A 27,514-nucleotide genomic window follows, 5' to 3' on the forward strand; every position below is an offset into this window, starting at 1 on the left:
AATTCTTTTCAGTCTCTGAAGGGGGGAAATGTAGCCTGAAACCTCTGTTATACAGCTTACTAATATAGAAATGATGCCTTTGTAGCAGTTTTCTAAGATGCTTCATGAAGAGTTTCAACAGACAGGAATTTCTAATGAGATAAGAAGGCTCCTCTCCCTGTAAAAATGCCCTGAGAAAGAGATACAACAACCAGCAAAGCCAGTCAAAGGAGCCTGAAGCTGTTCCAGAAGGCTGGTGGTGTCCCAAAGGCCCGAGGCCAGGAAAGGGACAAGAGGAGGATGAGGAAGATAGAGGTGTTTTTTGGACCCAGGAGGGGTGTCAGAGGCGTGGTGAGGGCGGTGCTGTGGGAGGGATGGTTTGGGAAGTGGGTGTAACAGGTGAAGTCACGTTAGATGTTATAGTATAAAAGTACAGCACCTCTGTAACTCGGTGTGCCTACTGTGGAAAGGATTCCTACACACCCAGAGTGCTGGAAATAAAGAATGCTTTTCTTTTTAGTACTCAAAAAGGAGTGTTAGAGGGTTCTTTCTGGAATCAGGGCTGTCTTGGCTGCCCCAGCTCCAAGGGGACACGGGGGACAAGAACGGGCCGTGCTGCCATGGGGAAGGGGAGAATCATGTTTTAAGCTGCCTTCAAAAAAACCATTAAAAACTTGGACTTCTAGAACAATCCCTGTGCTGTAATTCCTGATAGATCCCACGGGGTTTATCCTGACTCCCAGCCCCTGCTCCTCCTCCCCTCCCCAGGGTAAGTTCTGCACAGCGGGGCTGGGGGTGGGAGCAGACGGTGGGATCTGGGCCTGCACCTTCCCTCTCTCCAGAGCCAAGGGAATGTCTGGGGGGAAATAAAATTCTGCCTTCCCAAAGGAAGCATTTTGCACTGAAACTGCCCTCCTGGAAACTCCAGCCCCTGCCAGAGGCCTGGGGCAGGAAGGAGCTGAACACCACGGAGTTCTGCTGCCCCAGATCCCGGCACCTTTGCCCAGGGGTGAGGAACGAGAGAACCAACGGCTTGGGAGGACATTCCTGACCAAATGCCAGCAATTTACTTCCATGTTGGTATGCTATTGGTATCAGAGTCCATCTAAACCACGCTGCAGGACCTGGCCCTTGCTGCCCTGCCCCGTGGAAACAATTCAGTCCCAGTAACACCAGTTGTGGGTCTGTGTCCGTCTGTCCCAGCTCCAGGTGCTGGTCCTGACTGCACCAGTTTGGGGGTGAGAACCCCCAGTATGGAATCACTTCTTCTTCCTGTTCAGGAGATGAGGTGCAGACACTTTCACCTTACCAGGAATATTCCTTGACAAATCGGTGTCCTAGAAAACAGTGAAGAGGAGAAATGGGACATGACAGAAAAGCATTTACAGGCACCTTCCTGAGCCCTGAGCACAGGGATGACACGTTTCCCACAGTGAGGGGCACAGGACACACCTCCAACCTGAACTTCCAGGGCAAGCACCTGCCCCTGCCGCAGGAATTCCCCCTCCCAAAACTAGAGGATTTCTTGGAATATGCTGCTTTTGCCAGATAAGTTATTTTAGATCAGGAGTGACACAAATCAGAAACCCAAGGCCCAGTGATACCACTGAGGCTCAATTTCTAATGGCTCTTCCCAGCCTAAGCAGCACAGGGTGCCCAAAGAAGCTGTGGATTTCCACCCCTGGAGGTGTCCAAGGCCAGACTGGATGAGGCTTGGAGCAACCTGGTCTAGTGGAAGGTGTCCCTGCCCATGGCAGGGGGTGGAACTGGATGGGCTTTAAGATTCCCTCCAACCCAAACCATCCTGGGACTCTCTGACCTTCCCCAACAATGGTTAAAAAAACCCAAAACAACCAACAGCACACTCAGTTTTGCAGCATTTCCCCCTCAAAGTGGACATTTTGCTGCTGCTGCTGTTACATTTGCACAAGAGAAATTCTGCAGAAGAAGGAGTCACCTTCACGCTGCGGAACAGGTCTTTCTCTCTTGCACTGGCTTCTTTGGACTGCATAAAATTGTGCAAGGCGATCTTGGCAGCTGTAAAAACACAGGGAAGAGTGAAACAGCTTGGAAAACCAAGCTCTGGCTTCACCAGGCAGAGCAGGGAAAAGGATTCAGGGCTTTCAGACCTTACCTTTGCCCTTCTTTTGGGTGCCCGGAGTGAGCTTGACTTTATACCTGCCCAAAGAAAAGGTTTCTCTGAGTAAAACACAGGCTGCCACCAAACCCTACCCCAAAAAAGTGCTGCCACTCACTTGTAGTTGGTCATGGCTGTGTAGGGAGCACAGATGGGAACAGCAAAGAGCAGGATGTCCTCAGGATGGGGCTGCCCAGTCAGGGAGTCCAGCAGGGCCTCACCGTCCTGAGGGGCAAAGAGCTTCACTGGGACCAGGCTGTGTCCTCCAGCCCCTCCCTGCTGGGCTTACTGGGGACTGAAGGGTCCCTGCCATGGCAGGCATTGGAACCAGGTGGTCTTTGAGGTCCCTCCCAAACCAAACCATTCTGTGATTCCATGACTGAGTGATCACAGGATCACTCACTTCACTTGCATCAAACCACCAAGCCACGATTCATGACTGACCCTCTTTGATTACTGAAATCACATCATTGGATGGATCTTAGTTTTGGGACCCCCAAATGTTGTTACATCTTCACAGGGTCACCATCAGCTCCCCCCCTGACAGACACCGTTATCCTCCTTCGTGAAAGAATTTAAAGGAATTCACTTATTCCCAGCCTTGGGCAACACCCACAGCCTGTCATTACAGAAAAGTTGGAAGCAATTTTAGAGGTAAAGAAACTTCTAAACTAAAGAACCACCTGCCCTGCACACTGTGTCATCCTCCAGCCCAGAGCCACCTCTCCTGAGGGTGCCAGCACCTCCAGAGGCAAAAACAAGGGACAAACAGCCATGGAGCCAGCTCTGGTTTAATGGAGGCTGTGGAGATGAGCAGGGCAGGAAGAAAAGGAGGTTACTTTTAAAAAATACAATTAAGCTGGGTTCAAACAGCCCAGGGGGGGCTCCTGGAGGGCTCCCGTGGGAATACAGCCCTGGCCTCCACACTTATGGAGCTGCAGACAAACATTTACCTCCACTCCCGGCTGATCCTGGTCCTGCTCCTCCTGCACACAAACAAAGGACAATCAGAGCTGGAGGGAGCACACAGCTGCTCCTTCCTCCCCTGCCCCCGGGGACAATCAATGCTTTATCAGCAGTACCCAGAAAGCCACATTCTCCCTGCCAGGAGAGCTGGACTCGTTGCAAAGCAAAGGTAAGACCATTTTGACGTGGGTGGGGGGTGGAGTGTTTCTTCCCACCCTCCGGTTTGCCTGGCACACGCCAGGCTGGGAGGGAGAGATGAGGCCCAGAGATACCAACTCCCCACAGCAGAGCTGGGAGCTCAGGTACAGCTCAGCTGAGTGGGAGGTGTTGACTGCCCTGGATCCTGGGACTCCTCCGAGCCCCAGCTGTGGCTGTGCAGGGAACAGGACGTGCACAGGGATTGCTGCAGGGCTTTGGGAAACCAACGGGCTCCCTGAGCTGTGCCATTTGCCACAGAGCTCTCCAGAGTTCCCAAAAACCACGAGGAGCAGCTCAGCTCCTTCACAACGCCAGGAGAGCCAGAGCAAGGGACAGACATATGGACAGGTGAGGAGAGGCGAGTGCTCCTCACCTTCTCACCCTGCTCCTCCGCTTCCCCACCTGCTCCTCACTTTCCCCTCAAAATCCTCACCTTCTCATCCTGCTCCTCCAGGGCTGGGTCCTGTGCCTCGTGGAGCAGGATTCCTGCTGGGAGGGTCTCCTTGCCCCCTCCTGCTCCACGACGCGGGGCCTTGGGTTTCTGCTGTTGCTTCTTTGATGCCTCTTCTTTTGTCTTCCCCTTCTTCCCTTTTTTCCCTTTGTCCTCCTTGTTGGAGCCTGCAGACTGTGGGCACGCAGGTGGTCAGAGCTGCTGAAGGAGCTCCTACAGCCCCAGGGAAGGCAGGACCCCCATCCCTCACCCCCAGCAGCTTCATGATGAGCTCCCGGTCCTCCTCGTCCTGGTCCCTGTACTTCTCCTTCATCTTCTTCATTTTGCTCTGCAGAAGGAAACACCAACAGCTTCACAAACGGTGACTTTGGCAGAGTTTTGCATCCACAAACACCTGGGTGCTGATCCCACATGCACTCCCCTTCCCAGTATCCCAAACCTTTCAGTGCAGTTCGTCAGTAACCAAGAGACTGGTTCCAGTGAGCTCCATGCTCACAGACCAGCAAAATCACCCCAAGCCCACTTAAAGCACCACCATGAGCCTAAGACCACGAGGTAGCCATGGATGTCTGGGAAATCTGGGATTTCTGTTCACACTTCACATGCCAACAGCTCAACCCGGGGGAGCCCCTGATCCCTGCCCACCTTCTGGCCCCGCTTGATGGGCTGAGGGGCTGGAACGCCCTTGTTGCTGTTGGGAGCAGGGGGAGGCTGTGTCTCCGTCTTCTTCTGCTTCTCCTCAGGCAGCTCCGAGTTCTCAGAGTTGTTCTGCTGCTTCTTTTTCTTCATTTCTCTAAGGAAAACAATCAGGACACACTGCCCCTGGTTGTGACAAGAGAGGCTGCTGCTCTCCTGGCAGCATTCCCACCCTGATCCCTTGCCATGGAGCTCCGGAGAAACCTGAGGCACGATCTGTGGAAACAACCCCTCCTCAGTAAAACCTCTCCAGCCCACGAGTACACAAGGAACTGTTCACAACCGGCATTCCCAAAGGACAGGAGTAGGAGCCCACACTGGAACTGCAGGATGGACAATGGGTATGGATCTATGGATCAGCCCAGACTGGGAGGTGCAAGACATGCCCTGTGCCCAGGTCCTGGGGAGGGAATGGGGAGGACGCGTTTGCCCACAGAAGCTGTGGCTGCCCCTGGATCCCTGGAAGTGTCCAAGGCCAGGCTGGATGGGGCTTGGAGAAACCTGGGCTAGTGGAAGGTATCCCTACCCATGGCAGGGGGTGGGACTGGATAAGCTTTAAAGTCCCTTCCAACACAAACCCTTCTGGGATTCTGTGATTCCATGAAATACAAAGTGGCTCTCACCTCCTCTCCTTGGCAGAGAGGTGCCTTCGCCCCTGGGCCTTGCTGTCACTCTGGGAAGTGAAAGGCAGTTAGAGCACACCCTGCCCAGCAGCAGCTCCCACTGCTCTGTGCCAAACACTGGAGCTGGGACCTTACCAAGCTGGGCTCTTCCTCTCTGGGGAGGCTTTTCTGCAGGGATCTGTGGGCAGATGGAAATGGAGCATCAACACATGTGGAGCAGCTCAGCCACAGACACAACAACCACAGTCCAGACACTTTCAGCTTTCCAGTTCTTGAAAATCCCAGCTTTGGTGAATGGGAAAGGCGGGAATACTGGGATTTAGTTTCCAAAACAAGTCTTAGATCTCTGCCAGCTCCTCTCACACACATGAGCAACAATGTCTGGGCACCAAAGGAACCCCTGATGTGCAGCTTCCCAAGCACACGGCCCCCTCAGCAGTGGTGTTCCCTGCAGAGCTGTCCATTCCCACCCACTCCATCCAATCTCCTTGCCCTGCCTAAGGAATGCCTCTTCCAGGGACAACAGGGAGCTGAGCTCATCTCACAGCCCCACGCAGAGCAGGAGCTCTGCACCAGCCTGGCAGAGCAGAAACAGCTCAGGGCTCAGTTTCTCAGGTCTGAGCTGCCCTGCAATGAAAATGGGGCAGCATTCCCACAGCACTGCCTTGCCATGGAAAGAAGGCATGGCAACTCATCCCAGTCCCTGTCCTGGCAGTGTTTTAGGAGACCCTCAGGGGTGCCCCCATTGCTGCTGCTTCACTCACCTCTGAGACTGGAGGTGTGACAGGTCGATTGTCGTGTCTGGGTAATTCACCTCCTCCTCCTTCCCTCCTCCCTTTGGCTCCGGAGGTTCCACTTCATCTTCGGATTCTCCATCCTCCTCCTCCTCCTCAGAGTCCCCCTCTGGAGCAGGAGGTGTGTTTCCTCCTCCCTGCTCCAGGTCAGCAACACCCTCATCACGGTTACTCTCAGGAGGGGCTTCCACATCCTCTGGAGTTGCCTCCACATCCTCTGGAGCTTCCACGTCCTCTGGAGCTGCTTCCACATTCTCTGGAGCTTCCTCACACTCAGCTTTTTCCTCTTCACTGCTGCTGTCTCCTCCTTCTGGGGCACAGAGGGCAGGACAACACAGTCAGAAACACCAGACTGATCCATCACAGACTCACAGAATTATGGAATCCCAGAATCCCAGGATGGTTTGGGTTGGAAGGGACCTTAAAGACCAGCTCATTCCACCCCCTGCCATGGGCCAGGACACCTTCACTAGCCCAGGTTGCTCCAAGCCCTGTCCAACCTGGCCTTGAACACTTCCAGGGATCCAGGGGCAGCCACAGCTTCCCTGGGCAACCTGTGCCAGGGCCTCCCCACCCTCCCAGCCAGGAATTCCTTCCCAATATCCCACCTAACCCTGCCCTCTGGCAGCTTGAAACCATCCCCCCTCGTCCTGTCAGTGATTCAGAATCCCACAGGGATCCCACAGGCCCCAAACAGCCCTGTCTGCCAGCAGCACACGCAGCACCCAGTCCCACTGTACCTAACAGCTCCACTTCTTCAGCCACCAGCTCACTGGCACTGCTGGACACCGTTTCCAGATCCTCATCCTGGACTTTGATCTTCCTCTCTTCCCGGTGTCTCCAGACACAGCTTTCATCCACCTAAAACCAGAGGCACCTTTGTGTCAGGACCAGCCTCGGTTCACTGGTCTGTTCACAGAACACCTCAGTTGGCTTTTCCTTTCCTTTTTAACACTTTTTGCCATCAAAAGGCAAGAAAAAAACTAGTCTAGCACATTTAAACTCAAGCATGACAACCTCAAAAGTCAGGGTAACACACACAGCTGCACACCCACATTCCCTGAACATCCACACGCTCCAGATTCCCTGAACATCCCATGCTCCAGCTGGGATAACAACCTGTCAGAGGCAGGAATGTTCAAGTCTGTTTTGCATGCAGACAGTGCACAGTGGGGAAAGAGGGAAATGAAAGCAGAGTCATTATCAGCTAGAAGCGTTTTATGGGATTTGTCCCAGTGGGAAAAGAAGTAATTGGGAATATACTGATAAGCAAGACCCAGAAAATAAGCCTCCTACAGCTCAAAGCAAATTAAAAAAGCCAGGAGGAGCTGCACAGGAAAAGCTGTACCTTAAACAAGAAGCTGAAGCCCATCATCAGATAGGAAGGTGGAAGGAAATTCTTTTTCCCTGAAAAACAAAGGCAGAGTCTCATGAGGAGGTTTAACAGCCATGTTACAGGATGTACTTCCAAAATTCATTTTTATTAGAGGTTTTAGGCTACCAAAAAATTACACTGGGGCTTATTTTATCTCTCAGATGAGAACAGGAGAACTCAAAAGCAGCTGAGCCAATGAACTTCTGCCCAGGATTTGGCTAGAAATGCTGCTGCAACTGCCTGATAGTCTAAACCATTCCCCAATGGATTTTGGGGGAGAAGAGCAGGATCTGTTGGCTGTTCAGAAGGAGGGGGTGGCTGCCACTGCAGGACAGCCCAGCACCTTCAGAGAAAATGCCAAATTCCCACTGTTCCCTTGTGTCTCACCTCGGATCATGAAGCTCCCAGTAGTGAGATATTCTCCTGTGGGTGCAGTTTTAGAAACCTAAAAAAAAAATCATGATATCCTATAAAAAATACGTGTGACAGAAGGGCAGCATCATGTAATGACAACACCACCGAAGTAACTCCTGGGAACAGCTCTCTGGACTCCGTATCCAAGGGGTTCTTCCCCTCCTTTGCAGGGAATTTTCCTAAGGGATGTTTCAATCCAATCACACACTACCAGCACTGTATTTTAGAAGTCCTGGGTGAGCAACTGGGTTATTCAGGAAATAAAACCACCAAAACATCAGTGCAATCTCTACACTCCTACACCTGAGTTACACCAAATTTGACCACATCCATCAGCTCCCAGTCTCAGTCAGAGACGCTTTGTCTGCAGTCAAAACCCTTTCCCTCAGATGTTCTGCCTGGAAAGGTCATGTCCTTACCTGGTTGTGGGAGACCCACCAGGCACTGGTGACCACCCTGGCATCCCAGGCCGCGCTGTAGCACAGGGCCATCGTTCCAGCCTCCGTCAGGGTCCGGGGCGGGATGGGCTCCCCTGCAAGGGAACACCATGACACGATCCAGGCACAGCAGATTAAACCCTAAACCTTCCATATGTGCCCTAATCCAGCGTGTGAGCTTTCCAGGATCCCACACCAGCCCCAGCCAGGTACCTGAGGGGTTCTTGATGACGCAGCTCGTGGCTCCGTGGAGATCCGCGTGCACGTAGATGTCCCCTGGAAGAGAGGGGACTCCAATCAGCCACACACAGATCCCTGAGCCAAGGGGAAGTTTCCAACACCAGCTGGAAATAGCTGCTTTGGCTCCAAGCAGCAGCATGGGAAGAGGACACAGAAGCCTTTTAGTCCATCAGCTGTCCCAGGGAGAATCAGCTCCTTTGCTCCTGAGGGGGCCCATCCAACCCACTCATGCCCACGGTGCCAGAGGGACTCCCACCACCAAAGTGATCCAAGACTTTGATCCATCCCCTTTGATCCAAGACCCAACTTAAGGACAAAGCAGACAGACCTTCCCATGTCACTCCTGGACATCTACAAAACTGGAAAACAAGAGGTAAACCCCCCCACTCCACTTCACTGGACTCACCTGGTTTAAGGTACCGCTTCACAATCAGCTCGTTCTGCTGCTGATCCCTCCCAGCAATAACCAGGTAATTCTCCGAGCTAATGAACCACAGGAACTTCTCAAACCTGCCAAACCACAGCAAGTCCACTGTGTGAGAAACTCCTGGAACTCATAGGACACTGCACAGGTGGGTTTTTGTAACAAACTGAGAATAACCATCTCAGCATCTACAATTTATGACACTGCAAATAGTTGCACGTCCATCCGTATGCCTGGGGCATAAAAACAAGGCATGGGACAAATACAACACCACTGCCAATGATATTTTGAGATGAAACAAGAAGTACAATCACCACAAAGTCCTCCTACGTACTTTTATTTTAATGGTTCAGTTATTAGATGATTAAAAGCTTTGAGGTTTGGTTTCATTTGTTTGGTTTTTTTTTAAATTACAGAATCACAGAATGGTTTGGGTTGGAAGGGACCTTAAAAACCATCTTGTTCCACCCCCCTGCCATGGGCAGGGACACCTTCCACTAGACCAGGTTGCTCCAAGCCTCATCCACTTGGCCTTGAACATTTCCAGAGATGGGGCAGCCACAGCTTCTCTTGGCTACTATGCCTGAAAATCATTCTGGGATTCTATGACTTTAAGAAGCAGCTGCAAGGAGACTCAACACCAAGTGTAGTGCTTAGAAATCCTAATTAGCTCCACTTCTAAGCCAGTGGAAACTCAGCCTGACACAGGACATGAGAGAAGGACAATGGAGCTGTACTTGCCAATAGACCTTCCTGGCTTTCTGGATGGTGGTGACTGTCTGAACTTCCCTCAGTGTCTGCTTTGTCTTCTTCTCAGCTGATTTAAATGCCTGTTTGGACAGAAAGCAGGATCACAATCCAGAAGGAATCACAAAATTGCTGGCTCTGAACTTTATCAGTGCAGGTTCCACACTCTGCTGTGCATCTCCTGCATGCACATGTGGGACAGCTGCCCTTGAACTTCCACCCTGGATAACTGCTCCCTAAAATTATCAGCTCTTTGATTGTAAGGATTTGCACTGATTTTCCACTCCTGCCTCCCTAAATCCTGGTCTCTCAATATCTCCACCTGCTTTGAGCACTCCCAATGCTACTGGTGGAAAGAGAGGATACATCAGGGATCTGCAATCCTCTGCTGAGCTTAAAATGTCAAGAATAAAACAGCCTTGGTTGGTTGTTTTTCCCTTTCATGTCTCATTATGGTTACTTAGACCAGGCCAGGACTTCCCACTTACCAATGACAGGGATTTTGCTTTTAAATATCTTCTAAAAACCAAGAACAAAAATACCTTTTCTGCAGCTTCCACTGTCTTCTGAGTTTTCTTGGCTGCGTGTCTTTTGTGATCGTAGTACCTGTGAAACACAAGTGTGTTTGTCCCTGAAATCCCAGAATATTCACTCATTTTTAGGATGTGCTTATCCCCTGCATATCTGCATTTTGTTCCATGTGTCACTGTGCATAATTGGACTCAAAATTAATGTGACAGGTAGAGACTTTGCACCAGTGTGTCTGGTCCAAGAAAATGAACCTCCCAGAGCTCGAGACAAGCTGCTCATTTCAATTTTTAACAAGATATCCCAAAGCCCTCCCTCCTACAATATTATCACCTACAACTGCAAACACAGGGAAATTTCTACCACTAAAGCAAACATTTACTGAAAATCTTACTTTTTGGCATTGGCATAGGCAGACAAACTGAGATCAACATCAACCAACGAGGGTTTGTTCTTCTGAGGTTTCTTCAGCTGTTTGTTTTTATTCTTTTTCTTTTTTCCCTTTGGTTCTTCTGTTTCTTCTTTCTCTACGTCAGCATCTTCCTCCTCCTCTTCCTCTTCAGATAACACATATGGGTTCCTAAAACACATAACTATGATTAATCTTATGATTAAGAAAACTAGTTATTTTTTAATTCTTATGGCAAAGTACTCTTAATTTTATTCCTTCATGAAGTCTGCAAATGGCCTAAGGAGCCCTTAAAGCCTTTTCACTGTGCAGGCACAGGGAGGTCCTGGGATGCCTCACATGCCAGCCTCTTTATGTCCTGGTGTCAGCCAAATTTTTGGGGAAAAAAATAAAACAAAAGCAGAAACAAAGAGCCAATTTTTTCCAATCCAAGGAACCGACTTAAAACAAGCTTGTTTCGTGCAATGACATTTCTGTGAGGTAACTAAAAACTCATAAATTAACCTTGCACCTTCCAGCTTTTTCAGACCAAAAGTTCTTGCTATAAAAAAGAAATGTTGGTGGTTTTTTTTCCCTCTCTAACATCCTGATACAGAGTCAGATGAGGTTTTTACAGACACTGGTCAGTGTAGTTACCTCAGCAGCATGGTGATGTGATTTGTCTGAAGCTTTAGCTCTTTGATTGCACTGGCCACGGGGTCTCCCTGGGCCTGAGCTTCCTTAACGATGGCCCCGATCTCGGTCCAGTCGATCTGGTTGGCCAAGGCACTCCGGACCACCTGGATGGCTCTGTCCACCATGGCCAAGTTCATCTCTATGAGCTCCCCTTTCAGCTTATCAGCTTCCTTAGGGAAAGGAAAAGGTTATATCCATTGGAGCCAAACACACACTCAGCAACAGCTGAACAAAAATCACAGGAAAGAGCTCTGAGAGCATCGAGCCCGACCTTTGACCCAACAGCACCTGCTCTACTGTGGCACCCAGTGCCACATCCAGTCTCTCCTTAAACACCTGATGAAATCCAAGGATTAAGTGATTGCATGGGATAATGGCCAACTCGATGCCTGCAAGCAGAGCAATGCAGAGACGTCCCTGGAAGTGTCCAAGGCCAGGGTGGATGGAGCTCAGAGCTGGCCTAGTGGAAGGTGTCCCTGCCCACGGCAGGGGATTGGAATGACATGAACTTTAAGGTCCCTTCCAACCCATACCAGTCTGGGATTTCATGACAATGCATCTTCTCAGCTGAAAATCAAAATCTGTCTCACCTGAGCTTGCTGAAGAGCTTCCAGTCTGTGCTCATGATCCCTACGGACGTTTTCAAGTTTCTTCAATGCTTGTTTTTCCTTTCAAAATTAAGATGGAAAAAAAAATATATAAAGACAAATGGCACCACCCAATCCCTGCAAGAAGCAAGTGAAGCCTCTGAAGCTCCTGGAGCCATCCCAGCTGTCCCAATCCTGGATGAGGACACACCTGCTGCAAGGCCTTCAGATCAATCTTCTGTCCCTCCAGCTTGGAGTAGAACTCATCAGTTGCCTGCAAGAGAAAATCAGGTTAAAGAATCTCCAGGTGGTCCTGACTTAGACCAGCAACAAGCAGGCAGAGGAGGTTCCCTCAAGAGAAGTGGCTGCAAAGCACTAAAAGAGGTAACAGAGGCTAAAACAACGTTCAGGAACTTCCTCCATTGACCTTCCCATGAGTTCAGCAAGACATGGATGTCTCTCACTGCAAACCAGGGGTTATGCACAAGTAAATAAATGGCCAAGTTATGGCTCCTTTCTTTGCTAAGAAGTGATGAAAAAGAAGCTGTTTTGATACAGACTAAATGGTTGCAATGACAGACTTGTCTGCCCTGAATTCCTGCTGCTTCACTGGGTCAGTTAAAAAACCACAAACACCCAGAAAAATGCCTAAGAACTGCTCCTGGTGTTCCAGCTGTCCTTAAAAAACAAGATGAGGGAGGTTTTAGGCTGTTTAGATCATCAGAGGGACTTTTCACAATGGCCTGGAATGACAGGACAAAGGGGGAACAGCTTCACACTGTCACAGGGCAGGGTTTGATGGGATATTGGGAAGAAATTCTTGGCTATGAGGGCGGGGAGGCCCTGGCACAGGTGGTCCAGAGAAGCTGTGGCTGCCCCATCCCTGGAAGTGCTGGACAGGTGTCCCTGTGGAAGGTGTCCCTGCCCATGACAGAGGGTTGGACTGGATGGGATTTAAGGTCCCTTCCAACCCAAACCATTCCACGGTTCCACGATCAGTGCTCTGAAGGAGATGACAGAAATTCAGCCAAGAGGCAGGGCAGGAATGGGAAATGGGAATTCTGAAGATCAAGGTCAGGAACAACAGGCATTTAATGATTTCATGAGTCAAAGACCAGGAAGGACAACGCTCAAGGAAATAATAAATCAGGTGCCTGAAGCTTCCAAAGTAGTAACAGCAAAAGTATAAATGTGATGACTGTGACAACTCTCCAGAGACAACTCAGCATCCAACTCTCCACTAACAAAACATTTGGGATTCTAGGACTGTTAACATCCACCTTCCTCGGGGGTTCCACACACAGCTCCAGGATCTGAGTTCATGAGGACAACACTGCTCAGCAGGAGCCTAAAGGCCCTCTTTCAGTTGGCCTTTTCCCCCTGAAAGTATTTCTCCATAAAATTAATCATCTCTTCCAAGGTCTACATTTCCATTAACAACCCCTGCACTATATTTTAATCACTCTTTTTAGCATCAGCCCATTAAAGCACTTAAGTACAGTATCAGCAAAAGCACTGTACCTTATTGAATGAGTCAAATTCCAAGTAGGGACATTTTGAATGTTGAGAAAACAAGAAAGGATGAAATTCCTCATATCTGTAAAATACACATTTGATATTATCACCTGAAAAACTAATTTCTGTTATGCAGACTAGCAGAAAAAGGAGAAAATACTTCAAATATTTACGTGTAAATATCTTCTGCTGGTTTATCTGGTTCCAGACTTGGCTTTTTCTCCCTTTTCTGGATAATATATCCCTAAAAAAAAATACATAGATACAATTTATATTTGAAAAGGATCTTTAAAGTTTTAGGTGTAACCTCTGATCAGCACAAGACACCAAAGCATTCCAGCAGGGAGACCTTGTGACTCAGTAAATCCCTGACCAGTGGCTCATCCCGACCCCAACTTCTTCTGGAAAAAGAGGTGAACTCCTTACAACCCTCAGGACAATCCTACAGCTTTATCACACAAATGCACATGTAATGTGCTGAATTTACTAAAGCACAAGTGTAACTCTCACGGGATTTATATCATCTGCCTGTAAATTATTTCATTGCTGCACAATTTTTATTCCACATCACGCCCTGGAGCCCGAGCTCACAGAATAAAATCCACCCTGGTAACACCAGGAACAAGCAGATCCAGGAAAATTCCTGCCTGCCAGTTTAATTCTGCAATTCCAAAATAATTTATAACCCATCCAGACCCACCTTTCCACTGAAGTTGTCAGTTAGTGCCATGTATTCTTCTGCTTTCTCTAGAGCTGAGAGCACTCTCTCAAGATTTTCTGAAGAGAAAAATAAAACAGCAGAAATGGCTTAGTCCTGGTGCTTCACCCCAATTACTGTTCATCTTAAAAAGGAGTTTCAGCACACATTTTACATCTGGGAAATTTTTAATAAAAAAAATCTATTTGAGTGCTTTTAAGGCACAATTATTCAAGTTTCAGGGGGGAAGAAAAAGACCACACAAATGCCAGCACTTTATAAAAGCAAATCTGCAGAGGCAAAGCATAAACCAGAAGCTGTGAGAGCTTATTTGTTACAAAGTTGATTTACTACAGCCCCCATAATGCTGCAGGAAGTAAAAAATCCTTTGGACATATGGCAAAAATAAAGCACACAAGAAAAACAAGACTGTAGGAAAATCTATTCTGACTTTCCCACCCAAATCCACAAGTTCCCAATAAATGTAAAGCTGCTACTTTATCAAATCCCCAGTGTTGGGGGGATTAAATAAAGACAGACTTTGATGTTGACTCTCCTACACAGGATTCTTGTCTAACACCCTTTTACACAGACTCCACCTCGTGAGTGAGGTGGTAACTCCTTATAAAACCATTTATAATGTATAAAACCTGATGTTTTATCTCCAATACACTCACAATGCAAGAGTTTTAATGTAAACAAGGTTTATATTAAAAAATATAAAAACCATATAGTCAGAACTACAGGTTCAAGGACTACTCACCTCTTTGGGAAAAAAATACTACACAGACATAAAAATCACCAGCTTTTAAAATATTATTTCCTACATACCTTTATTTTCCAGGTGTTGATCTATTTTGACAGAGCCAGAAAATCCAGCTTTTATAAGGCAATGCTCGATGAGAGTGGCCCCATAAGCTGTTAAAGAAAATATTGAAGGATCATCTGTTGAAAACATTCCCGATGAAATTTGTATTTAAATTTAATTTTAAGAAGTGTTTCAACAATCTAAGGCTGTGAAACTGCCTGCAAACAAGCTGCAGGCTATTTAAAGCTGCTGTTTTGGAGGTTCAGAACTTATTAAACAGCGGTCCAGAAAAATCCAAGGATGGCTGCCAGGACTAAACATAAGGAAAAGAGAAACTGTTAAAAGCAAGAAGCTATCTGAAGTTGTGTCCCTTGTGGAAAATGGGAGACCAAATTCTAAAACACAGAAACAAAATAAATCTTTGGAAAATCTGGAAAAAAAAAACTAAAAAACACGACAGGATGAATAATAAAACCTTTTCCAGAGGTATCATAAGCAGGAAGCCTGGTAGGGCCAGTAGGTTCAGAAAGCAACCAAGGGGCAAAAGGAAAACAAGAGCAGGAAAATTAAATTTATGTCTGGAGTTTCATCCACAGTGCAGGGCACTGGGAAGCTCTGGTTGGAATGTTTCTCTGCAGGCAGGGAAATCGGCCTCAAATCCAGTCACTGGGAGAGGTGATGGATCCAACAGGCAAAACGAGCAGCAACTCAGAGAGGAGTTTAAAAGAACTCAAGGATGGAGATGCCAAACTCCTCTCCTGCCTCAGCAGCAGAGGCACAAGAAGGTTCATGCACTGGGAATTTCAAAAATGGAACAGAAAACCACCAACTCTTGTCGGGCTCCAGACTAAAACCAGCAGGGAGCTTTGCACTGGATAGAGAAGAGTCAGCAGAGTTTGGATTTTCCATCATAATCCAACCAGACAGCTTCAAGGCCCAAAGATAAGGGAGGTCACACAGATAAATAAGGTCTGCTTAGGCTTCCAGAAAGCACTTAGGAAAGCTCACCCCAAAGCTCTGGGAGAAAACAAGCTGCCACTGGATTACAGGATAGCTCCTGCCTGGATTGGGATGTGGCGAAAGACAGGGAACAGGGAGGAGGTGTGAACTGCCAGGATGCATCCTGGAGGGAGGGAGGGAGGAAAGCTGAGCTCCATAGGCACTCAAATGGCCTGGGAAGGGGGACAAAGGGCAAAGTCTGGTGATGGAACACAACTCATCCAAGCCCCAACAGCCAGCTGGGAAGAACTGGAGGAGATGGAGCAATAACGAGAGCTTGGATAAAAAACTAACACATGAACTCACTGCAAAACAATAGAAAATAAAACAATATAAAATAATCTCCATGTGGAATGACCATCCTACTTATATGTATGATCATTTCTATCTGGGAGCAAGACCCAGCAACAGCTGGCCCTGCAGAAACACAAGATCCAACGTCAGTGAACACAAGAGTCAAGCTGTGTGTTGGGAATTGGGAAAGGAATAGTAAACAGAACATGGGAATTCATGCCACAGCATAAAGCCATGGAGCACTTCCCATGTGAATGTTATAAACACTCTTACTCACCATGTTTCACAACAGGCAGAGGTAGAAAAGGCACAGAGAAGAGCAACAAGGATCATCACAGGCTTGGAACACCAAACTATGAAACATGAAGGTGCCTCCTGCTCAGTCTCTAAAATTTCAAACTGCTGGGATTGAGACTCTCCTGGGAAAAACTGGCAGGGCCAGAGAGCAGCACTGGCCTGAGGTTAAGCCCAGGGAATGGGATGTGAGAAACTGCTGGACACAAGTAGTGCCAAAAATCAGAGAAGGGCAGGATGGGGTGGCTGGATTTCATGGGTGGACAAGGAGGAGGGGGGTGAGAAACAGCCAAACTCCCATGGTAACTGAAGGGAAAAATTGTGGAGATTTTAGAGAGTGGAGCAGCTGTGCCTGGATAATCAGATCAGTGACACCATGTGAGGCCAAGGTTTCCTAAGTGACAGGATCAGTAACACTTAGGTCTGCAAATTAGCTCTAACAGAGGTACTGCCAGGTCCTCATCACTGCAGGATCATGGCCAGACTCATCTCTCTGCAGACAGCTTGGAGTCAATAAATCTACTCTGTTTCCCAAGGCTTAGGAGTTTTGTTGTTTTTCAAACATATAAAAAAGCAGATTGCCACAAAAAAAATCAAAAAAAAATAAAGGACTGCTTGAGCTGGAGAGGGACTTTGGACAAGGGCCTGGAGTACCAGGACAAGGGGGAATGGCTTCCCACTGACAGAGGGCAGGGATAGATGGGATATTGGGAAGGAATTCTTGGCTGTGAGGGTGGAGAGGCCCTGGCACAGGTTGCCCAGAGAAGCTGTGGCTGCCCCTGGATCCCTGGAAGTGTCCAAGGCCAGGCTGGATGGGGCTTGGAGCAACCTGGGCTAGTGGAAGGTGTCCCTGCCCATGGCAGGGGGTGGCACTGGATGATCTTTAAGGTCCTTTCCAACCCAAACCATTCTGGGATTCTGTGAATCCATGGTAAGTTATTCACATTTTCAGCATGATCTGAACATAATGGATACTGACTGAGCCCATTTCATTTCCTAATAAAGCCCAATTACTTACGAAGGAGTGGGTTAAGAACCCTCTTCAGTTGTTCCCCTTTGGGTGCATTTGATATTATCTCAGTTAACCTGTGAAAGAAAACGGAGAGTTGCAATTCCAAGGAATCACGTGCTTTAAACCCACCCTGTGTTACTCAGAAGCTACAAAACATTTTCAGTCTTAAGACAAGAAATTAAAACCACACTTAACCCACAAAAAACCACCTGAAGCTTTTCACAGCTCCAAGGAATTGGGGTTTATCCCAGTAAGTACACCATGGAAAAGCGATTACCTGTCCAAGGTTGGCAGGGGCACAGCAGCTTTCGCACTGTCCACGGGGTATCGTTCCCGCACGGCAAACCTGACGTCGTCCGCCTCGTCCGTGCGGAACCTCAGGATGTTCAGGATGATGTACTCGTGGTCCGTGAGGACAACGTTCCCCTGGGAGCACAGGGACCATCAGCACAGCCACGCTGTGTCCCTGCTCCAGAGAAGGACACCCCTGGAGCTCTGCACTCACCCTGTCGTACAGCTCCACGATCAGGTGATAAGCGGCTTCGTCGCTTCCGAACTGGAAGTCCACGATCCTGTCGATCCCCAGCTGGGTCACACTGACCAGTCTCCTGGTCTTCAAGTGCTTCCGGCACTGCCAGGGATGGGAAGAAGGTCTGTGAGGTGCTGCAAACACCTGGAAATGCCCTCCTGTGACACCAACCTCTTCTTATTCAATTAAAACATCCTAACGGTAAAAATATCGGTTCTTAGCAAGGTACCTTGATGCTTATAAATAATGTAATTGTTCCCAATTTTAACACTAAGACATCTTTTCCATTAAAACCGGCTCTTTGGTTAGCCCAAGGGAGCAGGCAGTGAAAATTCAAAGGGTTTATTTTACAAGGAGAACTGGGATTATCCCTGCATCCATGTGGAAAGCCGTGGAAAGCCACCCCAGAGAGTCTTTGCTGAGTCACTTCCATGGGGTGGTGCCCAGAGGATAAGTAGGTCCATGTGAGCCAGTGCCCAGGTGTATCCCTGTGGATCTACCTGCAGGAACCCAGCCCAGGAGCCTGGAGCAAGAGCTGAACCCCCAAAGTCCAGCAGACTGAACAGCAGGAATCTATAACACAGGGTGCTGCTTAAAAATTCAGACAATCCAACTGGAACGACAAGGAATTTGCTGGAGTAAAATTCCAAAAGGTCTGAGTGGCCCAGAAAACATCCAGATTAGTACTAATTTTGTATAAATTTAAGTATTCACTGTTTTAGGCACTTAATAACAACATGATCCCAAGTCCATGTTTGCTCTTCCCTTGACTTCAGTCACCCACCAGGTCAGGATTCACCGGGCAAATCCTTCCACTATTTTCCTGTCTCCAAGGACAGAACGTGAACATTCCTTCCTGACATCCAGCCACGTCACTAAATCAGGAACTGCAGGTGAGTTTACCTTCATTGCAAAGCTGGATGGCATCATGTTTTTGGGCCACTCGAACTCCGTCACGTGGATGCGAATCCCAGATTCCAGCAGCAGCGTGGCCTTGCAGTCCGGCCTGGGGACAAAACAAAGCAGCTGGACCCCAAAATCCTTGTGGATCCCTCCCAGCTGAGGATATTCTACCATTCCAAGGCACATGAGCAGCCACCTGTCACCACCCACCAGTTTGCAGAGTGTTTTTCTGCAGCATTTCACACTCCATATACTATTTGCCAGTAATCTTTTTGGAGTAAAAATCACTGCATTTTATAAAAAAAAAACAGCAGAATTTCACTGAAAACTAGTCAGAAAAGCCACACGAATTACTGCATTTTATACATACAGTAACAGCATTTTTAAAGAACTTTTAAACAAAGGAATTCCAAGTCCTTACTTTTGCAGGCGAATAAGATACGTCTTGTTATCCACATCATAAACGTTGTTCACCCTCATTCCCAGCAAGCTGCCAAAGGGAAAACACAGAATCCTTTGGAGAATCTGATACACGAGTGGCTGAAAAATTCCCGGGGGGAATTAAAATACAAAGAAGGGCAAGTTATGATAAATTATGAGGCAGTCACCAAAGAGGGAGCAAAGGGTGATTAATGGAATGAGCTGGAAGCAAAAATCCACGGAGAAATGGCTGTTAAGAGACAGCAATTAAGAGATGGAGAAAATTAGGAGATGAAGGAACTGCTATTAATGGATAAAGTACAAAAAATGAACAAGTCACTTTGTTCAGAGTGGGGCTGGATGTGCAGACTGTCCTGGACACCAGAAATGTGTCAGAGCTCCACAGGGATGTGAGGAGCAGCAGATTCCCAGCTGGCTGGGAATTGTTCAGCCTGGAAAAGAGAAAGCTCTAGAGAGGCCTTAGAGCCCCTTCCAGTGCCTAAAGGGGTTCCGGGAGAGCTGGAGAGGGATTTGGGACAAGGAATGGAGGGACAGGACACAGGGAATGGCTTTCTGTTGCCAAAGGGCAGGGATAGGTGGGATATTGGGAAGGAATTCTCCCCTGTGAGGGTGGTGAGGCCCTGGCACAGGTTGCCCAGAGAAGCTGTGGCTGTCCCTGGATCCCTGGAAGAGTCCAAGGCCAGGCTGGATGGGGCTTGGAGCAACCTGGTCTAGTGGGAGGTGTCCCTGCCCCTGGCAGGGGGTGGGATGGGATGGCAGAGCAGGTGAGGGGGGATGTAAGCTCAGGCAGGGCAGGGCTGGGGAGCACAGCGGGGTCAGGCAGAGCTGTGCAGGCAGCACACGATGGGGGGGCTCAGCCCCCAGGGAGCAGCACCGGGGACAGGGACAGAAACAAGAGTAGGACCAGAACCAGGAGCAGGATCTGGGACCAGAGCCAGGACCAGAAGCAGCAGAAGGACCAGGACCGGAACCGGGAGCAGGAGCAGGGCCCGGACCCGGGACCAGTGCCAGAACCAGCACCAGAGCCAGAACCAGTGCCAAGACCAGAACCAGTGCCAAGACCAGAACCAGTGCAAGGATCGGGACCAGGACCAGAATCAGTGCCGGGACCCCCCGGGCCGGGCCCCGCTCGGGGGGTGGCGGTACCTCTGCCGCAGCTCGGCGAGCACCGCGCGGATGTCGACGGTGCTGAAGCGGGACTTCATGGCGCCGCCGCCCGCCGAGACCCGCCGAGACCCCGATCCCGCACAGATCCCGGTTCCCGATCCCACACACAGTTCCCGGCCCTCAGCGCTCCCGGAGCCGCCCCGCGCCTGCGTCGGGCACGCGCGCTACGGGTCGCGCCCGGCGCCAATTCCCGTCGCTCCGCGGCCGCGGGCGGGCAGGGCGGTTACCGCGCGCGCCCGGCAGGAGGCGCTGAGTGCGCGGGGCGTGAGGGGGGAACGGCGGGCCCGGGTGGGATAAAGGGATCCACGGTGTGGGATGAAAGGGTCCCCTGTGTGATAAAAGGGTCCACGGTGTGTGATAAAAGGACCCACCGTGTGTGACTAAAGGGTCCCGGGGGCGGCAAAAGGGTCCGCGTGTGACAGAAGGATCCCCCCTGTGTGAGAAAAGGGGTCCCGGGTGCGACTGAAGGATCCCTCGCGTGGGGGGGGGGGAGCCACAAAGGGATCTCTGCGTGTTGCCCGGGAAAAGGGATCCCACGGGTGTCCGTGTCGGGACAGCAAAAGGATCCCGAGTGTGTGGGTGTGTGTTGCCCAGGCAAAAGGATCCCACGCGTGTCCGTGTCGGGCGGCAAAAGGGCAGGATTCGTGCTTGGAGATTGGCGGCGTGCTGTTAATTTTTGGCCGAGCGGCGGGTGTGCGGTGGCTCTCGGGCCCATGAGGAGGCGCTGTTGGTGTGGGGTAAAATGGGGTGGGTGCGGGGTCGTGTGGGGTGTCGGGGGTGGTTGTGGGGCAAAAGGGAGCCCGCGTGTCTCTGTGTTGCCCAGGCTACGCTGCAGGGCCTGTTCACAGGCGCGATCCCGCTACTGACCGCCACGGGAGCTTTGACCTGCTCCGTCTCCGACCTGGGCCGGTTCACCCCTCCTTAGTCAACCTGGTGTCCCGCAGCTCCCCGCGGGTCACCATATTGATGGCGGCCTTAGCTTGGACGCCCGCTCGGCACAGCGCCCTGCAGCCCAGAACTCCTGGGCTCAAGCGATCCGTCGGGCTCAGCCTCCCCGGTAGCTGGGACTACAGGCGCGCGCCACCGCGCCCGGCGAAGGAACGGCCGGCACAGAGACCATACAGCGCTCACGGCCCGCACGGCGCCGCCCCCGACCCGCCCACCGGCCCTCCTACTTTCCCCGTTCCTCCTCCTCCTTCTCATCCTCGTTCTCCTCCTTCCCTCCTTTCTCCCTGACCTTCGCCTTCCATCCCTTTCTCCTTCCTTCCCTTCCCATTCCCCTTTTCCCCCTCCTTCCCTCTTTCCCTTCCCCTTTCCCTCCTCCCTCTTTCCCTTTTCCTTTTCCCCCTTCCCTCTTTTCCTTCTCCCTTTCCCCCCCCCCTCTTTCCCTTTTCCCTTTCCCCCTTCCCTCTTTTCCTTCTCCCTTTCCCTCCTCCCTCTTTCCCTTTTCCTTTTCCCCCTTCCCTCTTTCCCTTTTCCCTTTCCCCCTTCCCTCTTCCCCTTTTCCTTCCCCCTTCCCTTTCCTTCTTTCCCTTCTCCCTTTCCTCCTCCTTTTTTTCCCCTTTCCCCCTCCCCTTTCCCCCTTCTCTTTTCCCCTTTTCCTTTCCCCTTTCCGGTTCTCATTCCCCCCCTTCCCATTCACCTTTTTCCCCTTCCCCTTCCCTTCCTTCCCTCTTTCCCTTCTCCCTTCCCTTTTCCCCTTTTCCTTTCCTTTTTCTCCTTCTTCCCCCTTCCACCTTTTCCCTTTCTCCTTCTCCTTTCCCCTTTCCCTTTCCTGTTTTCCTTCCTGCTTCCCTCTCCCACCTTTCTCCTTCTTCTTCCCCCTTCCCCTTTCCCTTTTTCTCTCCCCCTTCTCCTTCTTCCCCTCCTTCCTCCTTCCCCTTTTTCCTTTTCCTTTCCCCTTCCCCTCATTCCCCTTCTTCCCCTCCTTACCCTTTCTCCTTCCCTCTTCTCTTTCCCCTTCCCCTCCTTCCCCCTTCTTCCCTTTACCCCTTGCCCTTCTCCCTCCCCTCCTATTTTCCCTTTCCCTCCTTCCCTTCTCACCCTCAGCACACATTCCCTTTTCCCAGCTGAGGAGGCAGCCAGGCCAAGGAAAGAGACCCTTCCCCCCATCCTCAGCACAAACACCGATTTCTCATTTCTTACACAATTTGGGGGTTGTTCCCAAAGCCTCACAGTGGGATCAGGGACATCTCTCCAATGAAGGAATTTCTTCAGAAGACTGTTTCTGGGCCCTCTCCCTCCCCTTGTATAAAGATCTAATTTTTTGGTTCCCTCTCTTCCCCTGCAGACCCCCTGTGAGATGTGGTCCCTGCTCCTCTCTCCAGGATGGGATTCTCCACTCTCCTGGCTGGGATTCCCCACTGTCCCAGCTGAAATTCCTCACTGTGTCCTTGCTGCTTGAGCCTCAGCATTGACAGATCCCCATACCTTGCTGACCCATTCCCAGGCTGTGCTACAGGAAATATTCACCTACACCATCCCACTGCGGATCAACACTTGAATTTTGACCTGCTCCACTTCAACCTGGGCCAGTTCCCCCTTCCTTAGGCAACCTGGTGGCCCCCAGTTCCCTCAGGATCACCACATCCACGCCAAACTTCACACAGACACCCGCTCGGCACAGCTTGTTGCAGCCCAAAATCCCTGGAATCAAGCCGTGCTTTAACATCAGCCCCCCCAGCACTCAGATTACAGGCACAAACCACCATATCCAGCTATTTTCCAGGTTTCTGCGTATTCCTCGGCATCCATCCTGTGCAGACTCTGCCCGGCCACACAGTGGCAGTGGACAACTGACGGAATGTCCTTGGGCTGCCGGTAGTTTATGTTTGAAAACGGGTGGATGGATAGACAGGAAACATTTCTGAGCAGGTTTAAGCTCCTGAGAAAGCCCAAATTTCTCATTCTAAGCCAGAAGGGGCACACTCTGATGCTTTATTTTCATTTTAAGCCAAGTGAGGCACATCATGGAGCTGTATCTCCAGGATAGCTCTGTACGAGAGCAGATAAGGGATGTCGCACTCCCTGCTTTGAAACACTCCCCGGAGAGCAAAGCTTCCTGATTTGCCAGTGTTTTCCTAAGAGTGTAAAGCTCAGAGCCGAGGACGCAAACGAGCTGTGACAGTAAATACCCGGCGGAGCACTCTAATGACACGTCCAGGAGCTGGAATGCCACCTCAGCCTGGAGCGGGCTGCCTAAGCCGGGTGTTTGAGAGATGGGAATTGAGCCGGGAACACGAACTGGGAAATCCTGCTGCCTGGCATTTCCCAGTTTAATAGTTCCATCTGCTGGGATCCTGCAAGCCTGCCGTGTTTCGAAATCACACGACCCACCACAAAAACACGAGAGCACCCAGGCCAGCGAGGCTGGGGCAGCGCCTTCAGGTAGAACATCCCCGGGGAACGCAGGACGCTCCTGCCTTTCCCCGGTGTTGCTTGACCCTTCTGTGGCTGCTCCCTGGCACAGAGAGCTGCCAAAAGAGGCTGGATCCCGGGCAGAAAGATGTCAAAAGAGACTGGATCCCGGGGACAAAGGTGCCAAAAGAGGCTGGGTCCCGCTCTGTCACCCGGGCTGTGCTGCAGGGCCCGTTCACAGGCGCGATCCCGCTACTGACCGCCACGGGAGCTTTGACCTGCTCCGTCTCCGACCTGGGCCGGTTCACCCCTCCTTAGGCGACCTGGTGGCCCCCGGCTCCCCCGGGGCCACCATATCGATGCCGGCCTTAGCCTGGACGCCCGCTCGGCACAGCGCCCTGCAGCCCAGAACCCCCGGGCTCACGCCGTCCTCCAGCCTCAGCCTCCCCGGAGCTTGGATTACAGGCACAAGCCACCGTGCCCGGCTGGCCACCGCCGCTGCCTCCGCTCTCCATCACTCCAGGACCAGCTCCTGCAGCTCCTCCTGCCTCACCACGGCAGCTGGGAACTCGCAGCGGGATGAATTAATGCCTCAGCAGCCCAGCGGGAACACAGGGCGGGAGCATCGGACACGGGAAGCAAAATTCAGCTCTTCCAAGTGAATATTCAGTGCAATAGTTTGGTTTAGAAAGCACAAGTTAAGCTGTTCTAAGCCCAAAATTTAAGTTCATGGTCCTTCTTTTGGATGTGTCCAGTGAAAGCTTGGGAGGATCTGAAGAAAAGGGTCTGAGAGGCAGCCTGTTCACTGCAGGTGTAATGAGCTGAATGATTCTCAGAGAAGGACATCAAAGTAACACAAATCTAATGCAAAGAGTAAAATGCAGGAGCCTCCTGCTTTTATCCATTCCCTGCCACAACAGGCAGCTGTTTAGAAACACTTGCACAGAGTATTTTTGATCTTCACTGTGTGTTTTGCCTCTCTCAGGGGTCTCAAAGACACCTGCCCCAGGCAACCCATGGGAATAACTGCCAGGACTGGGGGTGCTGCAGGTCACCTCCCCTCTCTGATTCCACGAATGGCTCGAAGAATGGTCTCTGTATTGCATTTCTCCAGTGCAGAGGTCAAGGCAAGGGTGTCCTGCCCCAGCGGGGACGTGCCTCTGCTCCAGACACGGACACACCTCCTCCTGAAGGCACAGGGACACCTCCTGCCCTGCCAGACCCACTCGGGAGGTGTCTCAGCATTTCTTAGCGGAGCAAAGTCCAGGGCTAAAGTACACCTGGCAATCCCATCTCAGAGAAGAAAAACAAGATTTTCCCCTGTGCTGCACAAGACTGAAGCCTTAAGGGCGTCAGGGCTGCACGGGAGAGATCCCACATCCTGTTCTGGGCTCCCATGATCTGCTTAAGGCAGAGCTGTCTATGACAGCTGGAGTTTTGGTTAAAGGCATTAGGATAATGATTTAGGGGTCATGGGCATGAGGAGGTGGGGGCTTGGCATCCACAAACAGGGGAGAAAGGCAAGCCATGCACACAGAGAGAACACTAAACACATGCAGGTATCTTCCACCCGCTCCTCCTGCCACTGACACAGGGATTTGTTCTTCATGCCACAAACACACACATTTAACATGTGAAAAAACACAGCAGGAGGGAATTGGGAGAGCAGGGACATGAAACTACCTGTTTTCCCTGAGAAAATCTGCTGGGAACGAGCTTGGCAGACTAAGGAGGGACAAGGATGACACAGATGTAGGTGTGACAGCGGTGCTGGGCTGCTGGTGAGGCACCAAAGCAACACTTAAAATAAAACCTGAGCCCATTCAGAGCTGGGGAAACCTCAGTTGCTCATTTTGAGCTCAGGGGCAGCTCTGCCCCGTGGAGCTTCTCTGACAGCCGGTTGCTTTGTCCTGCTCTGCGGGAGCAGCTGCTCCAGGATCCTGCTGAGCTTCTCCACGCAGGAGCTGTGGCTTTGTGCAGGGAGTTACAGCTAAGCTGAGCTCCAGCCTCCCAAAGAACCGGCTTGGGGATCCCACTGAGCTCCAAAGCTCCTGCCCTCTGAGGGCCAGGCAATCACAGAATCACAGCATGGAACCACAAAATACCCTGAGTGGGAAGGGACCCACGAGGATCATCGAGTGCAGTTCATGGCCCTGCACAGGACACCCCAAAAATCACACCCTGTGCCTCAGAAATTGGTTTTACCCTTGTTAAGGCTTCAGGATTTTTCAGGCTGATGTTGCCATGGTGGTAATCCAGGATTTTGGCATATAGAGATTTAGTCAGGCAGTATCCCCCTCCCCAAAAAATTTCCTCTATCTCCTCCCGAAAATACCCTGGGAAACAGGGCCCAGTTTGTTTGCCAGTAACTTCAGACATTTTGATGTATTTAAGATACAAAATAACCCCAAACAGCCTGGAATCAGAGAATCACAGAATGGTTTGGGGTGAAAAGGACCTTAAAGACCATCCAGTTCCAACACCCTGCCATGAGTGTTGGAACTAACCCAGGTTGCTCCAAGCCCCAAACAACCCGTCCTGGAACATTTCCAGGGATGGGGCAGCCACAGCTCCTCTGGGCAACCTGTGCCAGGGCCTCCCCACCCTCCCAGCCAAGAATTCCTTCCCAATATCCCATCTATCCCTGCCCTCTGTCAGTGGGAAACCATTCCCTCTTGTCCTGTCCCTCCATCCTTTGTCCCAAGTCCCTCTTCAGCTCTCTTGGAGCCTCTTTAGACACTGAAAAGGGCTTTAAGGTCTCCCAAAAGCCTTCCCTTCTCCAGGCTTCTTCTGGGTGTTGAACTGTTTTTCCTGCTGGGAGGCCACTTTGGAAGAGCTCTTCCTTGCTTCCACAGGAGGCTAGAGGAATACCAGGGAGACCAGGACCAGGTTTTCCCCTGATGATAAACGTAGGATTTCTAGTGATTCTTCGGGATCCTCATTGCATCATTTCCATAGACACAGACTAACAGAAACCTGCTGCAGCCAGCATACTCTCCAACACTTCTTTCCCACCTCTACTCCTTCCCTAACTGTTTCATTCACCTTTTGGGAAGACCCCAAGGATCTGTTTCGTGCCACTCTGCTGTAGAACACAGACCCTTGGAGGCTGCAGGATTAGTTTCCTGCCAATCCCAGCTGCACTTTCACAGGCACAGGCGTTGCAGAATCACAGGAAACAGGGCCGAGACATCCCTGGGGACAATTCCCACCCCTCCCCGTCCACAGGCAGGAGTCACCACGGCCAAGTGCTCTCGGAAAGCGCCTCTTACCCTGACTCACCCCACCGGAGGACACTTGGCCCATTGTGTCACGTATCTCCGTGACAGATCTACCCGTGGAATGCCATTGTTATATTAAGGATATAATTTGTTTTCACAACAGGAGAATTTATCTAACACAGATACTAAGCCCAGAGCCTTATTATATTCCCTTTTCCTTCCTTGGAAAGCCACAAAGGCCTTTGAAGGATCAGTGCAAGAGACGTTTTTCCCATCTCCCTCTGCCAATAGAGCAAGCAAAGATGGGCTACACCTTATTAAAGCAGGTTTGGCCTGATGATCCAAACTGATTGGAATTTGATTTATATTCAAGGAGATAAAAACATGGATGAGTATCGATCCATTTCCTCGAGGTTTGGTTAATTCACTGTGACAGCACATGGACCACCGGTGGAGGACAGAACAGGCCAACACAGCTGTACAAATCCATGGAAAACAATAAGTGCAAACCCTGGTACCTACCCTGCCCACAAGTTCCTCAGGGATAATGAAAGATAAGGAACAGCCGGGCCCAGGTGAGTTACCACAAGGTCCTAC

At 50.5% G+C, this 27,514-nt stretch overlaps 1 protein-coding gene across 1 annotated transcript; it reads right to left on the reverse strand.

The window, feature by feature from the left end:
• Positions 1–1,012: 1,012 nt before the first annotated feature.
• On the reverse strand, positions 1,013–20,474 carry NEMF (nuclear export mediator factor). The gene is made up of 33 exons (XM_027744436.2): positions 20,319–20,474; positions 19,153–19,221; positions 18,732–18,834; positions 17,805–17,930; positions 17,577–17,725; positions 17,306–17,373; positions 14,724–14,810; positions 13,896–13,972; positions 13,369–13,439; positions 13,202–13,277; positions 11,892–11,954; positions 11,684–11,761; positions 11,055–11,263; positions 10,404–10,589; positions 10,024–10,087; positions 9,476–9,564; positions 8,717–8,820; positions 8,284–8,346; positions 8,053–8,165; positions 7,607–7,664; positions 7,193–7,251; positions 6,585–6,705; positions 5,815–6,154; positions 5,186–5,228; positions 5,051–5,100; positions 4,377–4,524; positions 3,982–4,059; positions 3,714–3,905; positions 3,070–3,102; positions 2,235–2,341; positions 2,114–2,157; positions 1,937–2,016; positions 1,013–1,316 (listed from the first exon to the last, which is right to left on the reverse strand). The coding sequence occupies exons 1-33, from the start codon at positions 20,375–20,377 to the stop codon at positions 1,239–1,241; spliced, it is 3,285 nt and encodes a 1,094-aa protein (XP_027600237.2). The 5' UTR covers positions 20,378–20,474; the 3' UTR covers positions 1,013–1,238.
• Between the last annotated feature and the right edge of the window lie 7,040 nt (positions 20,475–27,514).

The sequence above is a fragment of the Pipra filicauda genome, unplaced genomic scaffold (assembly GCF_003945595.2).
Source record: "Pipra filicauda isolate LSUMZ 115617 unplaced genomic scaffold, ASM394559v2 scaffold508_size1329835_pilon, whole genome shotgun sequence".
Taxonomy (NCBI): Eukaryota; Metazoa; Chordata; class Aves; order Passeriformes; family Pipridae; genus Pipra; species Pipra filicauda.

Excerpts from the sequence above, each read along its gene's own strand:
- NEMF (XM_027744436.2), bottom strand. The coding sequence starts at position 20,377 with ATGAAGTCCCGCTTCAGCACCGTCGACATCCGCGCGGTGCTCGCCGAG. Across the intron at positions 17,726-17,804 it reads TCGTGGAGCTGTACGACAGG|GGGAACGTTGTCCTCACGGA; the intron begins GTGAGTGCAGAG and ends CTGTGCTCCCAG. Across the intron at positions 3,103-3,713 it reads TGGAGGAGCAGGATGAGAAG|GAGGAGCAGGACCAGGATCA; the intron begins GTGAGGATTTTG and ends GTTTGTGTGCAG.